The sequence below is a fragment of the Heterodontus francisci genome, chromosome 16 (assembly GCF_036365525.1).
Source record: "Heterodontus francisci isolate sHetFra1 chromosome 16, sHetFra1.hap1, whole genome shotgun sequence".
Classification (NCBI taxonomy): domain Eukaryota; kingdom Metazoa; phylum Chordata; class Chondrichthyes; order Heterodontiformes; family Heterodontidae; genus Heterodontus; species Heterodontus francisci.
The window spans coordinates 25,432,844-25,455,853 of NC_090386.1; the positions used below are offsets into that span (position 1 = coordinate 25,432,844).

General features: G+C 46.1%; 1 protein-coding gene across 1 annotated transcript in view; it reads right to left on the reverse strand.

Moving 5' to 3' along the window:
• The window catches only part of rtf2 (replication termination factor 2), a 203,432-nt gene that overhangs the window by 12,970 nt on the left and 167,452 nt on the right, over nucleotides 1-23,010 (reverse strand). The window contains exon 7 of the mRNA XM_068048041.1: nucleotides 2,869-2,923. Within this exon, the coding sequence (XP_067904142.1) occupies nucleotides 2,869-2,923 (55 nt within the window). The remainder of the gene's footprint in view (nucleotides 1-2,868; nucleotides 2,924-23,010) is intronic.

The window sequence follows — 23,010 nt, forward strand, 5'->3', positions numbered from 1 at the left end:
ATGACGTCATCGTGCATGCGCTGCAGCTTCTTGCAGGGGGTTTGGTGCCAGGAAGGTAAGTAAAGAGATGGTCTGGTCGGGCTCGGGTCAGGTCGAACAGTGGCAGGTTCAAGTCGGGTTGGGCTCGGGGAAAAATCGGAAGGGTCCGTGCCTGCCGTGGTTTCGTCGGGTTCTTCTTCCCGTCCTAAAGCAGGCCTCTAGAACTCATTACATGTTGATGACTCCTATCTGCAGGAATTAACTAACAAAGGTTCTGTAAACAGACCGACTCCACAGCCCAAACCAAGATGAACATGAGTGCAGGATCACCATTGTAACAGAATGGTCCCCATCCAGACGCCAACAGAAAGCAATGGTTTCCATATCCTGGACCATTGTGAGTTTGCACCAGGGGAGAGGGCCCTATCAACTGACAAGATACTCAAATGTGATGCATTTTTACCTTGAAAAGGTAGCCCTCTGGGGAGAGAGGGGAGATTACAGAAAGTCAGTTCCAGTAAAAGGCTGTGAGATCACTCCAGCTAAGAAAGAAGCCCTGCTACTATCCTGTACTTCAACTTGCTGCAGCAGAGAACTTAAAAGGTGATCACTGCCTCCGGACTGAAGTTCTAACCACCAGAAATCTGCAACACCTCAGCAAGTTCATGACTGCAAACATCTTGGCCTGCACTTTTGAAAAGACTTTCCTCCTGAGAATATTCAACAGGTTTCTGTGAACCACAAACTCTTACAACACTTTGGAATTTAACTGCATCCTAACCTTTTTTCTCTCTATCTATTCTTGTGTCTGCATGTGTGTGAAAACAAGTCTGGGTGAGGTTGTGAATAATTCGGGTTTTGATGTTTAAATAAAAATTTAACCTTCCTTTTTTTGAAAATCTATGAGAAAACCTGTCATTTGTCTGTTTATTTGACCCTAAAAACACAACATTTTTAACAAAACACTATCTGCGGTCAGTTGGGAGGTGGAAAGTGGCAGCCATCTACACCACCTACAACCTGTCCGTAATAAATTGGGGGCTCTGAGGCGGGATTTTTGAAACATCAGATTAAATAACAGATTTGGAAATGGGAGGAAAATTGACCTCTAAGACTGTGGAAAATTGAACAGGTTTTCTCGTTTCATTCTTTTCTCTACAGTGCTAGAAACAAAAGACATGGCCACAGTTAATGTTATAGAGTTTGTAGAGCAGGACGACATATTCCATGATACATGAAATCAATTATGTATTGAAGAATTAGAAACCCTAGCTGTCCAGGTGGGAGTCACTTTCAAGCAAAAAAACCTGAAAGGCTCAAGACTAAGTAGCCATTTTAATCTTAACCCAGAACCAAAAGAAGCAAGCATGGAATCTGAAACCAAAGACAGCCCTAGCTAAAATTGGAATTACAAAAGGAAAAAGAGGGACGAGAATTGCAGTTTCAAATGGAAAAACAGGTATGACAGTTTCAGTTTCAAAACAAAAAAGGGGAGAGTTTCAGTTTCAAAGGAATGACAGGAAAGAGTTTCAGTTGAAAAGAGAGGAGATGCAATTGCAGAAGCAAAGAGCAGAAAGAGAGGCAGTGGCGAAAAATTTGGAGTTCAATAGGCTGCAAGCACAAGGGGAGAATGGCAACAACAATTCAATTATTAATCTTAATTCAGAACAGAACGTTGGTGTTATGAGGCACTCACGACTAGCACCAAAGTTTAATGAGGAGGTCCAGCCTTATTTTATCTTTGAGAAAACAGCTACGAGCCTAAAATGGCCAAAAGAATATTGGACTCTCCTCTTACAAGGCGAGTTAGTGGGTAGGGCTTGTGAAGCTTTATCTCTGTTGTCAGAAGAGAGCTTTTTTGACTATGACCAGACTAAAACTGCTATATTAAATGCATATGAGTTGGTCCCTGAAGCCTATCGGCAAAAATTTAGAAATACTAGGGCCATCCCAAACCTTCATCAAATTTGAAAGAATTAAACACATGGCTTTCAATCTCACAAGTCAGACCGCTCATATGAAAATTTGAGAGAGATAATTCTATTAGAAGAATTCAAAAACAGCATTCCCATTAAGAACCCATATTGAGGAGCAAAGAATTAAAAGGGTGACAGAAGCTGATACGATGCCAGGCGACTATGAGCTTACTAATAAACCCTTTATGCAGGGAAAACCATTCCACAATAATTCCCAGAGGTTTGGGAAGGACAGAAAGTTGGATTAGAAACGTTAAATACAGACCATTAAAAACAGAATCTCATGCATAGGTTAGGGCATCCAATCCACAGAACTTTCAGAATCACCAGAAAATCAGGAGCACAGCAAATTGAGAATGCTGACTTCCAATTCCCTAATAGGATTTTTTAAAGTAAATAAAATCTTTGAGCTACTTTAGATTTTTACTGCATTTATTCATTTGTGTTGCTTCAGAGCAAAGCGACATTGCATGAAATAGCATAAATGAGAAACTAAGTACAAAATAAATTAGTCAAGTTTTGAATTACTACACAACTATCACATCAGGAGCTGACAAGTTCCGAAAAACCCAGAGTTTTGAAAAGTAAGATGCAGCTGTACCTTAACAGGAAGTGTAAACCACATACATCTAAATATCACATGAATGTTTAGGGTTTTGCATGCACAAATCCCCCTCAACTCTTTCACCACGCATTAACCAAGACTCCTTGCCGAGACTGTAATTTCCCAAAATGTAGCCCATTAATTTAGCAATTGTGGTTTATGAAGCACTGTACAAGCATTATGTTTGTTGTAATCTGTTTTGTGGTTTATTTTACAAAAGCTGCTTCTGCGGAATAATTAGGAAGTTTAGAATTTGTTGCAAAATTATTCATTTCATGATCTTAGACCCAGGGAAATGTACTTTAGTACCTTCACTAAGTGCAGATTTCAAAACAGCCTCAGTTGCCTTGGATTTCTTTGCTTTCTGGAAAATAAAAACAAGTGATGATATACAATGTGCAAATAACATGCGGCAACATGATACAGCGTAGTTCAAGAAGCAAGCAACTTGACACAGATAATGAAAATGGTGAGGTTCTGCTCTTCCAACTGCTGCATTTAACAATTTGCAGAACACTGCAGAACTAAACCATATAGATCATGGTCATCCCCAGTCTGTGCTGAGTTAGCTGATTTCAGTGCAGGCATTACATTCAGTCTTAACATCCTTGGATTTGGCAGGGTGGGGTAGGAGGGAAAACAACCATGGAGGATCGTCATTTCCTGATCCTCATCCCATGATCCCCTGGGGTAATGACCACAGCAGAGAAGAGTGGGATGAAGATCGACTGTACAGCCTCTAAAATCTTGTTTTGTCTCCAATCGCAGAGTAGCTCACATGAGGAATGACCGCTTGCCCCATATACTGGAAGGGCACCGAGCGCACGGGAAAATATGTTCTAGCAGGGAATCAACATGTTCAGGTCAGGATGGTAGAAAAAATTTGGACGGGCAAAGAAAAACCTCAAAAAACTGCAAGCTTTAACAAAGGGTTTTACACAAAGCTGAATACAAATATGTACATTCAAAGTTACTGCTTTGATCACGTGGCAAGTTTCTAAAGCTGAGGATGCAACCTTTCAGGGCAGGCGGCGCATGGAGAATGAACTTTCATACAACATGATCATAAGTTCCATGCACTGTTCAGTTCCAGCTGCCCTTTCCCATGTTACATGGGCATGGTGATTGCCAAATTTGATGGTGGCTTTCTTGAGACAAACGGTGTGGAGGAGCAAAGTGGGGAGAAAACATTGGGCTGGTCATTATGAAGGATCAAAGAACAGTACAGCACAGGAACAGGCCATTCGGCCCTCCAAGCCTGCGCCGATCTTGATGCCTGCCTAAACTAACACCTTCTGCACTTCCGGTGCCCATATCCCTCTATTCCCTTCCTATTCATATATTTGTCAAGATGTCTCTTAAACGTCATTATCATAACTGCTTCCACCACCTCCCCTGGCAGCAAGTTCCAGGCACTCACCACCCTCTGTGTAAAAAAACTTGCCTCGCACATCCCCTCTAAACTTTGCCCCTCGTACCTTAAACCTATGTCCCCTAGTAACTGACTCTTCCACCCTGGGAAAAAGCTTCTGACTATCCACTCTGTCCATGCCGCTCATAACTTTGTAAACCTCTATCATGTCGCCCCTCCACCTCCGTCGTTCCAGTGAAAACAATCCGGGTTTATCCAACCTCTCCTTATAGCTAATGTCCTCCAGACCAGGCAACATCCTGGTAAACCTCTTCTGTACCCTCTCCAAAGCCTCCACGTCCTTCTGGTAGTGTGGCGACCAGAATTGCACGCAATATTCGAAGTGTGGCCTAACTAAGGTTCTGTACAGCTGCAACATGACTTGCCAATTTTTATACTCTATGCCCCGCCCGATGAAGGCAAGCATGCCATATGCCTTCTTGACTACCTTATCCACCTGCGTTGCCACTTTCAGTGACCTGTGGACCTGTACGCCCAGATCTCTCTGCCTGTCAATACTCCTAAGGGTTCTGCCATTTACTGTATACCTCCCACCTGCATTAGACCTTCCAAAATACATTACCTCACATTTGTCCGGATTAAACCCCATCTGCCATTTCTCCACCCAAGTCTTCAACCGATCTATATCCTGCTGTATCCTCTGACAATCCTCATCATTATCCGCAACTCCACCAATCTTTGTGTCGTCTGCAAACTTACTAATCAGACCAGCTACATTTTCCTCCAAATCATTTATATATACTACAAATAGCAAAGGTCCCAGCACTGATCCCTGCGGGACACCACTAGTCACATCCCTCCATTCAGAAAAACACCCATTCACTGATACCCTCTGTCTTCTATGACCAAGCCAATTCTGTATCCATCTTGCCAGCTCACCTCTGATCCCGTGTGACTTCAGCTTTTGTACCAGTCTACCATGCGGGACCTTGTCAAAGGCTTTACTAAAGTCCATATAGATAACATCCACTGCCCTTCCTTCATCAATCATCTTCGTCACTCTCAAAAAACTCAATCAAATTAGTAAGACACTACCTCCCCTTCACAAAACCATGCTGTCTCTTGCTAATAAGTTTGTTTGTTTCCAAATGGGAGTAAATCCTGTCCCGAATAATCCTCTCTAATAGTTTCCCTACCACTGACGTAAGGCTCACCGGCCTATAATTTCCTGGATTATCCTTGCCACCCTTCTTAAACAAAGGCACAACATTGGCTATTCTCCAGTCCTCTGGGACCTCACCTGTAGCCAATGAGGATGCAAAGATTTCTGTCAAGGCCCCAGCAATTTCTTCCCTTGCCTCCCTCAGTATTCTAGGGTAGATCCCATCAGGCCCTGGGGACTTATCTACCTTAAAGCTTTGCAAGACACCCAACACCTCCTCCTTTTTGATAATGAGATGACTGAGACTATCTGCACTCCCTTCCCTAGGCTCATCATCCACCAAGTCCCTTTCATTGGTGAATACTGATGCAAAGTACTCATTTAGCACCTCGCCCATTTCCTCTGGCTCCACACATAGATTCCCATCTCTGTCCTTGAGTGGGCCAACCCTTTCCCTGGTTACCCTCTAGCTCTTTATATATGTATAAAAAGCCTTGGGATTTTCCTTAATCCTGTTTGTCAATGACTTTTCATGACCCCTTTTAGCCCTCCTAACTCCTTGCTTAAGTTTCTTCCTACTGTCTTTATATTCCTCAAATGCTTCATCTGTTCCTAGCCTTCCATCCCTTACAAATGCTTCCTTTTTCTTTTTGACTAGGCTCACAATATCCCATGTTATCCAAGCTTCCCGAAACTTGCCAAACTTGTCTTTCTTCCTCACAGGAATACATCAATTGTGAACTTGCTTGGAACTGTAAATGGGTTTGATTTAGGACCACTGTCAGCACAAAAGGAAACACTAAGCCCTCAGGAAATCGTCAGACAGGCATTGCTTCAGAGTTTTATACCTTTTGAAGTAACACAACATTTATGTTAAGCAGAGTTGGCACAACTAATGATGAAGTGTCATTGACCTGAAACGATAACGCTGTTTCTCTCTCCACAGATGCTGCCAGACCTGGTGAGTATTTCCAGCATTTCTTGTTTTTATTGGCACAACTGATGTTTAGTTTCATTGCGCTGAAGCTGGGTAAAATTCACACACACATGCAGGCTATTGCTCCAAAACAACCTAGTTTAGTCTTACAGATATGTCAAACAGAGCTGCCAACTTCACGCAAATCTGTGGGATTTTCAGTTGCAGGCCAAATACTTACCGGAGGCATGACTTTACAGCAACAACAAATGCACTTGCTTAAAGTAAGCTGCGCCTTTGCCATGAAGCTTAAATGAACAGATTGTCTGTGGTTTAGTCAATTTGCTTGCTCACTATCACTGATGACAACCTGTCCAAGCAACTGGGCATCTCCAGTTATCGTTAGTCATTTAATTGTGTTCCCTTGTAACTGTAAGAGGAGCTGGTGGATTCCACTAAACCATGCTCTGCAAATGTGTGCAGCTCAATTTTACCCAGCTACTCTGCGTTGCAAGCTTGACCATCAAAAATATGGTTGCGTGCTGTATGGCCTTGAAAATAGAGGTAACAATGGATCCTTCAGAGCTGTGTAAAAGTTGCACTCGAAGTATTCTTTTTCATACCTCACTGTTCTTCTCTTCTGCTTGAGAGTGAGAAAGCAAGATAATGTCAGGTGATGCTCATCCAGTGAAAATGAAAGTGTAGTAGAGGCTTGGAAATTGGGCCCCAAAATGGCATGCAGGAAGCACAGCGATATTTCCAGCCAGAAGTACACCAGTCACCATACTGGGTAAAGACAAGCAAAGGGCATATTACCCACACCTGAAGTAAGCTTTAGGCCCTTCACAAATGCAAATGAAGGGCCAAACACCCACAACCAGCCCCACAGAACACTTGAAAGTCGTCAGTTAACTTACCTGAATGTGGAGCTTGTTACAAGAGTTTTGTTTTTTTATTGAAAGTTTAGAATTCTGTGTTTTAAAAAACTGACAAAAATGATTTTTTTCTGTGAACATTGAATACTGAAACTTGGTGTTTGAACTGAGTGAAATAGACTTCAAGGCTCCTGTTTCCAAACAATGCAGCAGAGGGAAATGACAGGTCACATGACTTGATTGCTGGCTTTTTAGTTTCACCTTTGCATTGTGAAAGACCAGTGAGCTGGACAAGCAAGAAGCAGTGAAATCTGGCTGGGACTTGCTTGCAGACAGAGATGAGACCTCTCTCTATTGGAAGACTTGCATCTCTTGGAAAGAAATCCTATATTTGAGGTGTGGTTGTGCTCTGCCTAGAGAGAGAAGACCCCTGGAGAGAGCAAAAGACCCAGGAAAAGGGGAGTTGCTATTCTCTGTGGAGGAAGACTGTTCTGCACAGAGAAAGTCCCTGCATTTGAAAGCTAGCAGATTTCTATTGCCTCCAGACTCTGAAAAATCCCTGCCTCAAGGGAGATTCCTGGTGCCTCTTGTGTTTTGGGAGTTCCTGAAATCACAAGAAAGCTTCTATGGCTAGACTCCTCCTTCAAAACCCAAGCAGACCTGTTGCTACACCTTTTGCTGAAAGACCTGTGTGATGCCTGCTGCAGACAAATTGCCTTGAATGCCTATCCATCACAGACTGTTCAACAACCTTGCCTGGAGAGACTTTGAGTGGCATCTGATTATTCGACTTTGGGACACCTTACCATAACGGAAACTTCCTACCAAAACGGGATAAATTCAATCATTTTATTGTTTCCTTTCTATTCCTAAGGATTCTTAAGGGGGAGGGGGAGCAGCCAGAGATCGTGGTACATATCGGTACCAATGACATAGCTAGGAAAAGGGATGAGGACCTGAAAAGCGAATACAGGGAGTTAGGTTGGAAGCTGAAAGGCAGGACGAGCAGAGTAGTAATCTCAGGATTGTTACCGGTGCCACATGCTAGTGAGACTAGAAACAGGGAGCGAGTGCAGCTGAACACGTGGCTACAGAACTGGTGTAGGAGGGAGGGATTCAGATATGTAGATCATTGGGATACCTTCTGGGGAAGGTGGGACCTGTACAAGAAGGACGGGTTGCATCTGAACTGGAGGGGCACCAATATCCTGGGCGGGAGGTTTGCTAGAGCTCTTCGGGAGGGTTTAAACTAGTTTGGCACGGGGATGGGAACCGGAGCCACGGATCAGTGGATGGGGTAGCTGTTGAACAGGCAGATACCGAGTGCAGAGAGTCTGTGAGGAAGGTTAGACAGTTGACAGGGCAAAGTTGCAGCATGATGGGTTGAAGTGTGTCTATTTTAACGCAAGAAGTGTTAGGAATAAGGGTGATGAAATTAGAGCATGGATCAGTACTTGGAGCTACGATGTTGTGGCCATTACAGAGAACTGGATATCACAGGGGCAGGAATGGATGTTGGATGTTCCGGGGTTTAGATGTTTCAAAAGGAATAGGGAGGGAGCTAAAAGAGGTGGGGGAGTGGCATTGTTAATCAGGGATAGTATCACAGCTGCAGAAAGGGAGGTCGTCGAGGAGGGTTTGTCTACTGAGTCATTATGGGTGGAAGTCAGAAACAGGAAAGGAGCAGTCACTTTGTTGGGAGTTTTCTATAGACCCCCCGATAGCAACAGAGACATGGAGGAACAGATTGGGAGGCAGATTTTGGAAAGGTGCAGAAGTAACAGGGTTGTTGTCATGGGTGACTTCAACTTCCCTAATATTGATTGGAACCTCCTTAGTGCAAATAGTTTGGATGGAGCAGTTTTTGTCAGGTGTGTCCAGGAAGGTTTCCTAACTCAATATGTAGATATGCCGACTAGAGGGGAGACTATGTTGGACTTGGTGCTTGGCAACGAACCAGGCCAGGTGGCAGATCTCTCGGTGGGAGAGCATTTCAGTGATAGTGATCACAACTCCCTGACCTTTACTATAGTCATGGAGAGGGTCAGGAGCAGACGGGATTGGAAAATATTTAATTGGGGGAGGGGGAATTACAATGCTATTAGGCAGGAACTGGGGAGCATAAATTGGGAACAGATGTTCTCAGGGAAATGCACGACAGAAATGTGGAGGTTGTTTAGGGAGCACTTGCTGTGACTGCTGGATAGGTTTGTCCCGATGAGGCAGGGAAGGGATGGTAGGGTGAAGGAACCTTGGATGACAAGAGATGTGGAACAGCAAGTCAAGAGGGAGGAGGAAGCTTACTTAAGGTTGAGGAAGTAAGGATCGGACAGGGCTCTAGAGGGTTACAAGGTAGCCAGGAAGGAACTGAAGAATGGACTTAGGAGAGCTAGAAGGGGACATGAAAAAGTCTTGGCAGGTAGGATTAAGGAAAATCCTACACTTATGTGAGGAACAAGAGGATGGCCAGAGTGAGGGTAGGGCCGATCAGGGATAGTGGAGGGAACTTGTGCCTGGAATCGGAGGAGGTAGGGGAGGTCCTAAATGAATACTTTGCTTCAGTATTCACTAGTGAGAGGGACCTGGTCGTTTGTGAGGACAGCGTGAAACAGGCTGATATGCTCGAACAGGTTGAGGTTAAGAGGGAGGATGTGCTGGAAATTTTGAATGATATGAGGACAGATAAGTCCCCGGGGCCAGACGGGATATACCCAAGGATATTACGGGAAGCGAGGGAAGAGATTGCTGCGCCTTTGGCGATGATTGGAGGGTGGCAAATGTTGTTCCCTTGTTCAAGAAAGGGAATAGGGATAACCCTGGAAATTATAGACCAGTCAGTCTTACGTCGGTAGTGGGCAAATTATTGGAGAGGATTCTGAGAGACAGGATTTATGATTATTTGGAAAAGCATGGTTTGATTAGAGACAGTCAGCATGGCTTTGTGAGGGGCAGGTCATGCCTCACAAGCCTTATCGAATTCTTTGAAGATGTGACAAAACACATTGATGAAGGAAGAGCAGTGGATGTGGTGTATATGGATTTTAGCAAGGCGTTTGATAAGGTTCCCCATGGTAGGCTCATTCAGTAAGTGAGGAGGCATGGGATACAGGGGAAGTTGGCTGTCTGGATACAAAATTGGCTGGCCCACAGAAGACAGAGGGTGGTAGTAGATGGAAAGTATTCAGCATGGAGCTCGGTGACCAGTGGTGTTCCGCAGGGATCTGTTCTGGGACCTCTGCTCTTTGTGATTTTTATAAATGACTTGGATGAGGAAGTGGAAGGCTGGGTTAGCAAGTTTGCCGATGACACGAAGGTTGCTGGAGTCGTGGATAGTGTGGAAGGCTGTTGTAGGTTGCAACGGGACATTGACAGGATGCAGAGCTGGGCTGAGAAGTGGCAGATGGAGTTCAACCTGGAAAAGTGTGAAGTGATTCATTTTGGAAGGTCGAATTTGAATGCAGAATACAGGCTTAAAGACAGGATTCTTGGTAGTGTGGAGGAACAGAGGGATCTTGGGGTCCATGTCCATAGATCGCTCAAAGTTGCCACCCAAGTTGATAGGGTTATTAAGAAGGCGTATGGTGTGTTGGCTTTCATTAACAGGGGGATTGAGTTTAAGAGCCGCGAGGTTATGCTGCAGCTCTATAAGGCCCTGGTTCGACCACACTTGGAATATTGTGTTCAGTTCTGGTCGCCTCATTATAGGAAGGATGTGGAAGCTTTAGAGAGGGTGCAGAGGAGATTTACCAGGATGCTGCCTGGACTGGAGGGCATGTCCTACGAAGAAAGATTGAGGGAGCTAGGGCTTTTCTCATTGGAGCGAAGAAGGATGAGAGGTGACTTGATAGAGGGGTACAAGATGATGAGATAGAGTGGATAGTCAGAGACTTTTTCCCAGGGTGGAAAGGGCTATCACCAGGGGGCATAATTTTAAGGTGATTGGAGGAAGGTTTCGGGGAGATGTCAGAGGTAGGTGCTTCACACAGAGAGTGGTGGGTGCGTGGAATGCGCTGCCAGCGGTGGTAGTAGAAGCAGATACATTAGGGGAATTTAAGCGACTCTTGGATAGGTACATGGATGATAGTAGAATGAAGGGTAGGTAGTTAGTTTGATCTTAGAGTAGGTTAAAGGTTCGGCACAACATCGTGGGCTGAAGGGCCTGTACTGTGCTGTACTGTTCTATATTCTAAAACATCTTTTTTCCCCCGGTTAATCAGTTTTTGAATGCATGTGCGTGTGCATGAGAGTTAGGAAGAATAAGAAGTGTCATGCAGGCCCCCCACATGCCAAGAATGAGGCACTTAAATTTCACAACATGGACATGAAATTTTAAAATTGTTGCTGGGAAGAAAAGATGGCCTAATACAAGGGGTTGTCAAGTCCCTGGCTGGAAGGACAATTTTTGCATATTACTAGCAGACAGTGTTGGAACAAAGGAGCTATCCCCTGACCCACCCAATACACAGAACCAACCTGGTCAGACCAGTTTAGTCACATGACCAACTGGTTGTCGGAGATTTTTTTTGAACTTGCCACAGAGAATCTGAACGGAAAAGGCTCTTTGCTCTTGGACTGAAAAGACCTTTTGTGGCCGACTCGCCACAGCCTCTCCTGTCTGCTCTCACCTCTCTCACCAGCTTTGGAATCTACTGAAGAAATATGAACCCCGAGAAAGAAAATTCTCCTACAGTAAACAAGGTTTAAGAAGAATACGGGGTCCCAACGAAAAGAAAGATCTACCTACAAGCAAGGACTACAGCGAGCTCAAAGCACAGTAACAAAAATCTCTCTTCAGAGATTGCCTCAAACCTCTCCACTATTTTCATCTGCAGTGGCGCAGTGGTTAGCACCGCAGCCTCACAGCTCCAGTGACCTGGGTTCAATTCTGGGTACTGCCTGTATGGAGTTTGCAAGTTCTCCCTGTGTTTGCATGGGTTTCCTCCGGGTGCTCCGGTTTCCTCCCACATGCCAAAGACTTGCAGGTTGATAGGTAAATTGGCCATTAGCAATTGCCCCTAGTATAGGTACGTGGTAGGGAAATATAGGGACAGGTGGGGATGTGGTAGGAATATGGAATTAGTGTAGCATTAGTATAAATGGGTGGTTGATGGTCGGCACAGACTCGGTGGGCCGAAGGGCCTGTTTCAGTGCTGTATCTCTAAATTAAACTAAACTAATATATCACGTACGCATGCTGGTATGGGGCATGGCGTGCATCCATAGGCATTAACCGAATTAGAGTTTAAGTTTTAATAAATTTCACTTTTCTTCTTTAAACCTAAGAAAGCCTTTTTGTGCTCATTTCTTTGCCTTATAATTCGAAAGCGGTGAACAAAGATTCGCCAAGAGAGAGCTCAGAACACTGTGTTTAAAACAAAACCCTGTTACAGTAAGACCAGGTGAAGGCTGAAAGGGAACCCCCTAGACCTCTTTCTCTTCTGGTCGTAACATAAGTTTTAAAAGAACCTTTTCACATATAGGGTCATCTCATTATTGTTTAGGACTTAGTTTATTTATAAATAGTTAATTTTGTTGTTGTTTAAAGGAACCTGGTTTGGTGTGCTTTATTCTGGGGGACAAATGGCGTGTTTAACTTGGCGGTTTTTCGGTAGGTGGGAAACTTCGCTAATATGCTGTGACCTGTGGAGTAGTGGGACTGAATTAACAGTGCATTATTCTCAACTTGGTCGTACAAGCTATAGGAAACAGGAATGCTTCGCCCAATTCCACAAAAAGGACCTTCTGCTCCCAGCCCTGACATGCCTAACTCCTGATCTCCAATCGCTCACTCAGTAGGCCCCCGCAATTCCCTCCCCTGGAACAGTTGGCCTGAGACCCAGTATTTCTCACCCCCAGCCCCAATGTCTCCAGGCCCCTAATCCAACCCACGGCCCCGTGCTTTACCGCCCACTCCCTTCCCCAAATTGAACTCACTTACCTGAGGAGTGTTGCGACTCAATTTCTCAGCACTAACTGCCAGCGAGCTGTAGTGCCATGGTGACTCTAAGACAAGGAGGGCTGTGGTCCAATATCAAGGATGCTTCTGATCCCACTATTCTGGCACAAGATGTTGACCCGGCACCACCTCCCCTCCACCCCCGAAAGACCCAAGATGGGGTCTCCCAAGTTTCTCGGTCATATGCTTGATAGTTTTGGTACTGCTGTGGATCATGGGATGCCCCTGCCTTCATAGCACTCCTGAGCTGTCTTTTGTTCTCTATGACTCTCTTGCAAATGTTGGGAATACTGCTGTTCCTGTGCCAGACTAGCTCTCTAAAGGAGAGCTGTGGGCAAATTTACTCCAGCCTGTATAAGACAGGTGTCCAAGGCTTCCAGGAAAAGTTGGGAGGGAATTTAAAAGACATATCAATATTGATTACATTAGTTTAAAGCTAATTCCTGGATCATTTTTGAAAGGTTTTCATGTTTTATATCTTCTTGTTATCAACTATATTGGTAACATCTGCCTTTAGCCATTTCCTGTGGACAATGACAGTCTGGCAGGTATGTCCTTTAGGACTCGGTCAGTAGTACTGTTACTGAGCTACTCTTGGTGATGGACATTGAAGTCCTCACCTAGCGTACATTATGTATCCTTACTACCCTCAGTGGTTTGCTCCAGTGATGTTCAACATGGGAAGACGGTGGCATAGTGGTAATGTCACTGGACCTGTATATTCAGAGACCCAGGCTAATACTGAGGACATGGGTTCAAATCCCACCACAGCAGTTGTTGGAATTTAAATTCAATTAATAAAAATCTGGAATTGAAAGCTAGTCTCAGTAATGGTGACCATAAAACTATCATAAATATCCATCTGGAAGGAAATCTATCATCCTTACCTGGTCTGGTGTGCATGTGACTCCAGACCAACAGCAATGTGGCTAACTCTTAACTGTCCTCTGAAATGGCCTAGCAAGCCATTCAGTTGTACAAAACCACTACATAAAATATGAAATGGAATAAAACTGGGCATAACACTCAGCATTGACGTAGGCACCGGAAACGACAACGACAAACCCAGCCCTGTCGACCCCACAAAGACCTCCTTACTAACATCTGGGGGCTTGTGCCAAAATTGGGAGAGCTGTCCCACAGACTAGTCATGCAACGGCCTGCCACAGTCATACTCATAGAAACATACCTTACATCCAATGTCTGAGACACGACCATCACCATTCCTGAGTATGTCGGAATGTCCTCTCCTACCAGCAGGACAGACCCACCAGAGGTGGCGGCACAGCGGTATTCAGTCAGCAGGGAGTTGCCTGGGAGGTCTCAACGTTGACTCCGGATCCTATGAAGTCTCATGGCATCAGGTCAAACATGGGCAAGGAATCCTCCTGCTGATTACCACCTACCACCCTCCCTCAACTGACGAATCAATACTCCATATTGAACACTTGGAAGGTGAGGGTGACAAGGGCAAAGAATGTGCGCTGTGTGGGGGACTTCCATCACAAAGAGTGGCTTAGTAGCACCACTACTGACCAAGCTGGTAGAGTCCTGAAGGACATACCTGCCAGACTGCAACTGACGAAGCTGATGAGGAACCAACAAGAGGGAAAAACCTACTAGACCTTGTCCTCACCAATCTATCTGTTGTAGATGCATTTGTCCATGACTGTATTAGTAGGAGTGACCACCACACAATCCTTGTGAAAACAAAGTCCCATCTTCACACTGAGGATACCCTCCAATGTGTTCTGTGGCACTATCACCTTGCTAAATTGGATCGATTCAGAACAGATCTAGTAGCTTAAAACTGGGCATCCATGAAGCACTGTGGGCTATCAGCAGGGGCAGAATTGCATTTGCAAACATCTTCAGCCAGAAATGCCAAGTGGATGATCCATCTTTGCCTCCTCCTGAGATCCCTAGCATCACGGAGGCCAGTCTTCAGCCATTCAATTCACTCCATGTGCTATCAAGGAACGGCTAAAGATACTGGAAAGGCAACGGGTCCTGAAAACATTCCAGCTGTAGTACTGAAATGTACCGCAGAACTAGCCGTGCCCCTAGCCAAGCTGCTTGGTACAGCTACAACATGGGCATCTACCCAACAATGTAGAAAATTGCCCAGGTATGTCCTGTCCACAAAAAGCAGAGCAAATCCAATCAGGCTAATTACTGCCCCATCAGTCTACTCTCGATCATCAGCAAAGCGATGGAAGATGTTGTTGATAGTGCTATCAAGCAGCACTTACACAACAATAAATTGCTCATTGATGCTCAGTTTGGGTTCTGGCAGGGCCACTCGGCTCCTGACCTCATTACAGTCTTAGTCCAAACATGGACAAAAGAGCTGAACTCAAGAGATGAAGTGAGAGTGACTGCCCTTGATATCAAAGCAGTAATTGATTGTGTGTGGCAAAAAGGGCCCTAGCAAAATTGAAGTCAATGGGAATCAGGGGAAAAACTCTCCACTGGTTGGAGTCACACTTAGCACAAAGGAAGATGGTTGTGGTTGTTGGACGCCAATCATCTCAGTCCCAGGATATTGCTGCAGGGGTTCCTCAGGTCCTAGACGCAACCATCTTCAGTTGCTTCATTAATGAGCTCCCCTCCGTCATAAGGTCAGAAGTAGGGATGTTCGCTGATTGTACGATGTTCAGTACCATTTGCGACTCCTCAGATACTGAAGCAGTCTGTGCCCATATGCAGCAAGACTTGGACATCATCCAGGCTCGGGCTGAAAAGTAGCAAGTAACATTTGCACCACACAAGTGCCAGGCAATAACCATCTTCAACAAGAGAAAATCTAACCAACTCCCCTCGACATTCAATGGTATTATCATTGCTGAATTCCCCCACCATCAACATCCTGGGAGTTACCGATGACCAGAAACTTAACTGGACCAGCCATATAAATACGGTGACTACAACAACAGGTCAGTGCCTGGGAATTCTCTGGTGAGTAACTCACCTGACTCCAAAAGCCTGCCCACCATCTACAAGGTACAAGTCAGGAGTGTAATGGAATACTCCCCATTTTCCTGGATGAGTGCAGCTCTAAGAGCTCCAACAATACTCGAGAAACTTGACAGCATCCAGGACAAAGCAGTCTCCTTGATTGTCACCCCATGCACCACCTTAAACAATCACTCCCTCCAACACCAGCACATTATGGTAACAGCATGTACTATCTACAAGATGCATTGAAGCAACTTGCCAAGGCTCTTTCAGCAGCATCTTCCAAACATGTGATTTTAAAAAAAAATTCATTCATGGGATGTGGGTGTCGCTGGCTGGGCCAGCATTTATTGCCCATCCCTAATTGCCTCCGAGAAGGTGGTGGTAAGCTGCCTTCTTGAATTGCTGCAGTCTTTGGCGTGTAGGCACACCAACAGTGCTGTTAGGAAGGGAGTTCCAGGATTTTAACCCAGCGATAGTGAAGGAACGGTGATGTAGTCCCAAGTCAGGATGGTGTGTGACTTGGAGGAGAATTTTCAGGTGGTGGTGTTCCCATGCATCTGCTGCCCTTGTCCTTCTAGGTAGTACAGGTCACGGGTTTTGAAGGTGCTGTCGAAGAAGCTTTAGTGAGATGCTGCAGTACATCTTGTAGATGGTACACACTGCTGCCACTGTTCGTCGGTGGTGGAGGAAGTGAATGTTGAAAGAGGGGCATGGGGTGTCAATCAAGTAGGCTGCTTTGAGCTGGATAATGTCAAGCTTCTTGAGTGTTGTTGGAGCTGCACTCATCCAAGCAAGTGGAGAGTATTCCATCACACTCCTGACTTCTGTCTTGTAGATGGTGGGCAGGCATTGGGGAGACAGGAGGCTGTACCCACTGCAGAATTCCCAGGCTCTGACCCGTTGTTGTAGCCACAGCATTTATGTGGCTGGTTCAGTTCAGTTCTAGTCAATGGTAACCCCCAGGATGCCGATAGTGGGGGATTCAGCGATGGTAATGCCACTAACCATCAAGGGGAGATGGTTAGATTCTCTCTTGTTGGAGATGTTCATTTCTTGGCACTTGTGTGGCATGAACTGTAAGAGAGAGGAGTGGGGGGGGGGGGGAGGGGGGCAGAGAGAGTGGGGATAGAGAGAGAGAAAGAGATAGACAGGAAAAAGGAGAGAGAGAGAGAGAGAGAGAGAGAGAGAGAAAGGGGAGCAGAGAGAGAGAGAAAGTGGGGGTAGAGAGAGAGATGGAGTGGAAGGACAGAGAGGGAGTGGGGGAGGGCTGGGGAGAGAGAGTGAGTGATCAAGATCACTCTTGACAGAATATCAATCTGGAATACTCCGCATCACTATAAGTGTGCGGGCAAACTTTGACTACTTGCGCAAGCAAAGAAAAAAAGCCAGGTATCCCATTAAATCATTGTCCAACATAGTGAAGAGAAATTAAGTCAATAAATCAGTCTTCTCATTTAAAACTTATTCACAAAAATATATATTTGTTGCTGTTTTGATTAATACCAAGATAAATTTTAATACCTTTATCTTTCCGCAATTTTTTCACCAGCCCCCAATGTATGACAAAAAATATAATGTTGCCCTCCATGAGAAAAGGTTGGACAACCCTTATCTAGAAGAACAAGGGCTTCAAATGTATGGGAACACCACCACCTACAAGTTCCCCTCCAAGCCACATTCTATCCTGACTTGGAAATATATCACTCATTCACTGTCACTGGGTCAAAATCCTGGAACAGTACTGTGAGTGCATCGACACCACATGGACTGCAGCAGTTCAAGCAGACTCACCCCCACCTTCTCAAGGACAATTAGGGATGGACAATAAATGCTAGCCTTGCCAGCGATGCCCACACCCATAAACAAATAAAAAAAATTTTTTCTATGTTCTTCCTTCCAATGTGGACAATGTTACATTTCCCCACACTATAGTCTATCTGCCACTTTCTTGCCTACTCACTTAACTGGTCTATATCCCTTTGCAGCCTCGTTACATCCTCTTCACAGCTTACTTTCCCACCAGTTTTGTATCAGCATCTTGGATTTTTTAATATTCATATTTTTCTATCATATTTATACTAACTATGCAATCATCAACTAACATCCCCACTTCGGACCTCCTGATGGAGGAAAAGTCATTGATGGAGAGCAGTTGAAGATGGTTCGCCCTTGGACTTGACCCTGAGGAACACCTACAGCTGAAATGATTGGCTTCCAACAACCATAACCATCTTCCTTTGTGCTTAGGTATAACTCCAACCAGTGGAGAATCTTACCCGGATTTCCAAATGACTTAATTTTGCTAGGGCTCCTCGAGGCCAGACTTGGTCAAATGCTGCCCTGACGTCAAGGGCAGTCACTTTCACCTATTCCATTCGACCCAAATCATTAACATAGATTGTAAATAGCTGAGGCCCAATCAATGATTCTTGCAGCACCCAATTAGTTTCAACCTGCCAACCTCAAAAAGACCTGTTTATTCTTACTCTATGGACAGAAATTTAAACAGTTTAAGAGGGTAGATTGGGGGAGAAGCACTAAGAATGGGAGCAGATGGCCATGGATAGAGTTGCACAGCAAGGGAGCTTCCTAGGGAGCTTGCAGCCCAGGAGCCATCTTGGAAACAATCTCCCTGTTTAAATTCCCCTGGCTCTTTAATCAGTACATTTTAGCCCTAACTACAAGCTAACAGCTAGTTTAATATTACCTGGGCCCACTGCCCTCTCCCAGCCATACCTGCTCTTTGCTTTTTTCATTGAGTACTGAATTTTGCTCAAATTGACATCTAGTTTTCTGGACGCCTAGGCTACACTTCTCTACCGGATAAAATTGCAAAGCACAACTGGTGATATTCTGATCTTCTATCCTGTTGTCTACATCGTCCAGAATGTCCGCGGCCACGGCGTGCGGTTAGTCCAGTGCAGAGAGGCAGAGAGGAAGGAGCAGCGGAACCCTAGGGTAATAAGACCTAGTACAGAGGGGAAGCATTGAGAAAAACCCCGAACACGTAAAAAGCCACAACCCGGCCCCAGTTGACTCGATTGCGGAACGGCTCCTCGGCCACAACTTCAAAGCGCACTCGGGAGATGCGCGGCTCGTAGCACATCTGCAGCGCAATGTCGGCAAATTTCTGCTGGTACTGGCGCCCGAGGCTGTCGCCCACCTCCCGGAGGACGCGGATGAGCTTTCCCAGCGTCGATGGTGGGAACTGATGAAATGTTTTATTACCTGCACCCCGTATCCTCCACCCCCCGCTTCCCCTTCCCAGCTCACCCCCCCGCACCCTCTTCCCCAAGCCGTCCCCCTCGCAACCCCTTCCCAGCTCCCCCCTGCCCTCCACCTCGCACCACCTCCTCCCACCGTCATCCATCTATCCCTGAGCAGGGGCCCTAACAATCCCACTACCTTGTGGGCAGCTCGGGAGAGTCCAAGGCTTAGGGAGTAAACCCTAACAGAAAATCCGGAGCGGAACCCCGTAGGTGGTCACGTGTCACCTTTGGCATGTTTCCAGTAGTTCCTGCAGCCATACCGGTGCCAAACGTTGTGCTCTGCACTCTTTTGGACCCCACAGAAAGGCTGAGAGGGGGGGTTTTGATGTTTGGACAACTCACAACCTCCATACATTCACCGAAGCATGCGCCATGGACAGGTCACTCCATAGTCGCCTCACAGCGACCGAAACAACATGGAAGGCAGCAGTTACGGGTTATAAGTCCACCTCAATTCGCATAGAGATTGGGCGCCACGGGTTGCCTTTGTCAGTGGGAGAGGTCATCGCACCTCACTGGACAGTTACCGCCTGCCTCAAACCAGGCAGCACCCGGTCAATAAGGTTCTGTCCCACCACAGTCCACCTGCTTCAATGGGTGCTTGGAGCTCAGGGTCATTGCCCGAAAAGCAGACTGCAACTCCGCACCAAACAGCACGAAAAAAGGAAAGTACCAGCCCTTCGTTTTGCAAGCCGGAACGTCAGAACTATGTGTTTTGGCCTGTCGGAAGACCTTACACAAATCAACGATTCTCGGGAGACTGCCATCATTAACAACGAGCTCAGTAGACTCAATGAGGACATTGCAGCACTTCAGGAGACACGCCTCCCTGCGAGCGGATCTCTAAGAGAGCAAGACTACACCTTCTTCTGGCAGGGTAGGGATCCTGAAGAACCAAGAGAGCATGGAGTGGGCTTCGCCATCAGAAACTCTTTGCTCAGCATGATAGAGCCACTCTCAAATGGCTCAGAATGCATACTGTCCATCCGACTGCATACTGCCTCTGGTCCAGTACACCTACTCAGCATCAATGCTCCAATACTCTGCTCCCCACCTGAAGATAAAGACCAGTTCTCCGAGGAACTCCATAATATCATCAGTAGCATTCCTAATACCGAACATCTGTTCCTGCTGGGGGACTTTAATGCCAGGGTTGGGGCTGACCATGACTCATGGCCCTCCTGCCTTGGGCGCTATGGTATTGGAAGGATGAATGAGAATGGACAGAGACTGCTTGAGTTGTGTACCCATCATAACCTCTGCATCATCAACTCGTTCTTTCACACTAAACCCTGTCACCAGGTTTCTTGGAGGCACCCAAGATCGCGTCGTTGGCACCAGCTGGACCTCACTGTCACAAGGCAAGCCTCTTTAAACAGCGTTCAAATCACACGCAGCTTCCACAGTGCGGACTGCGACACCGACCACTCCCTGGTGTGCAGCAAGGTTAGACTCAAACCAAAGAAGCTGCAACACTCCAAGCAGAAGGGCCACCCGCGCATCAACACGAGCAGAATTTCTTATCCATAGCTGTTACAAAAATTTCTAAATTCACTAAAGTCCTCATCAGGGAACTCTTCTGTGCTAATGATGCTGCATTAACTTCTCACACTGAAGAGTGTCTGCAGAGTCTCATCGACAGGTTTGCGGCTGCCTGCAACGAATTTGGCCTAACCATCAGCCTCAAGAAAATGATCATGGGACAGGATGTCAGAATTGCCCCATCCATCAATATCGGCGACCACGCTCTGGAAGTGGTTCAAGAGTTCACATACCTAGGCTCAACTATCATCAGTAACCTGTCTCTCGATGCTGAAATCAACAAGCGCATGGGAAAGGCTTCCACTTCCAAGAGAGTGTGGGAAAATGGCGCACTGACACGGAACACAAAAGTCCGAGTGTATCAAGCCTGTGTCCTCAGTACCTTGCTCTACGGCAGCGAGGCCTGGACAATGTATGTCAGCCAAGAGTGACGTCTCAATTCATTCCATCTTCGCTGCCTCCAGAGAATCCTTGGCAACAGGTGGCAGGACCGCATCTCCAACATAGAAGTCTTCGAGGCGGCCAACATCCCCAGCTTATACACACTACTGAGTCAGCGGTGCTTGAGATGGCTTGGCCATGTGAGCCGCATGGAAGATGGCAGGATCCCCAAGGACACATTGTACAGCGAGCTCGTCACTGGTATCAGACCCACCGGCCATCCATGTCTCCGCTTTAAAGACGTCTGCAAACGCGACATGAAGTCCTGTGACACTGATCACAAGTCGAGGGAGTCAGTTGCCAGCAATCGCCAGAGCTGACTGGCAGCCATAAAGGCGGGGCTAAAGTGTGGCGAGTCGAAGAGACTTAGCAGTTGGCAGGAAAAGAGACAGAAGCGCAAGGGGAGAGCCAACTGCGTAACAGCCCCGACAACCAGTTTTATCTGCAGCGCCTGTGGAACAGTCTGTCACTCTAGTATTGGCCTTTATCGCCACTCCAGGCACTTACCCATTGTCTCTCGAGACAAGGAGGCCAAAGAAGAAAGAAGATGGATAGAAAATATTAACCAATCCTGAATCCATGCTAATATATACCCCCAATTCCATGGGCCCTAATATTGTGCGACAAACTCTTCGGTGGCACCTTACTGAATATACTACATCCACTGGTTCCCCCATCTATCGCTGTCAGTTATACCCTCAAGAAACTAACCGATTTGCCAAACATGATTTCCTTTTCATAGAACTGTACTGACTCTGCCAAATCATGATTCTCTTAGTGACTTGTTAAGTCCCTCATAAAAGATTCTAGCCTTTTCCCGAATACTGATTTCAGCTAACTGGCCAACAGTTCCCTGTATTTCTCTCTCCCTACTTCCTTGAACAGCGCTATTACATTAGTAACATTTAAATCCACAGGGACAGTTCTAGAATTAGGGACGAGACCAGGAGTTGTTTTTGTTGTTTGCAGGCCTGAGAAAGAAAGAGAGCTATTTGCTGCTCCCTTCTTCGCCCACCCAGGTCTGAACGCCAGAGGTTAGAGCTTACGATATAAAGTCAGAGCCTAGCAGGAAAAATCCTCAGTCTCTGTTGCTATGTTCCCCATTCTCCCATTAATGGAAACAATCTTTTACTATTTATCCCACAGTGAAGCTCTGAGCTTTCACTCACCCCTTTACTAACTCCTCCTCTCTTCGCACCCATCCCACTCAGCAAAATTTGCAGGGCTACGGGGGGAAAGGCAGGGGAGTGGAACTAGATGAGCTGTTCTTGCAGAGAGCCATCATGGACACAATGGGCTAACTGGCCTCCATCTGTCCTGTAACGTTTCTCTGTTGCTGCTTCCCACTTGGCAGTAAATGTTCAGCCCATGCCCACACACCCCACCCTAATCCCCAGTCCTCTCTACCAGTTGACACCCCAATTCCCCAACCCCAGTTTTCTCTCCCCATCATCCAAGCCCCAAACACCCAAGTCCCTTTCCCTAGTCTCCTTTTCTCCCTTGAGGCCCCAGTTTCATCACCTTCACCCTCTTTCCCCCATCTCCTCAATCTCCTAGTTCTCAGTCCCTGCCTTGCCCAACCTAACCTAACTCAGCACCTCTCTCCACTGTAACTCTCCCCTCTGCATTAGCCAGTTCCACTTGCAGTCGCCCAAGGGGAGGCCAGCTGACTTTGTTGGCGGGAGGGTGACGTCACAATATTCTGGGAGTGGGTGGAGGGGTCGATGCAGAGGCAAGGAATTTAAAAGACGCAGTTTTTCTAAGCTGAAAGCAACAATATCAGGAAATGTGGGTCCCATTCCAGCAGACTTGACACATCTCACCGATGACCGGATAAAACTGCTGTTTGGGCCAAGCATTTGACGCACTTACTTTAGGAGCTTTCATGAATCATGATGTAACACAAACCCTCACACTGAAATTACCTCTAGTCTTTAAGGTAGCAGCTATCGTGAAA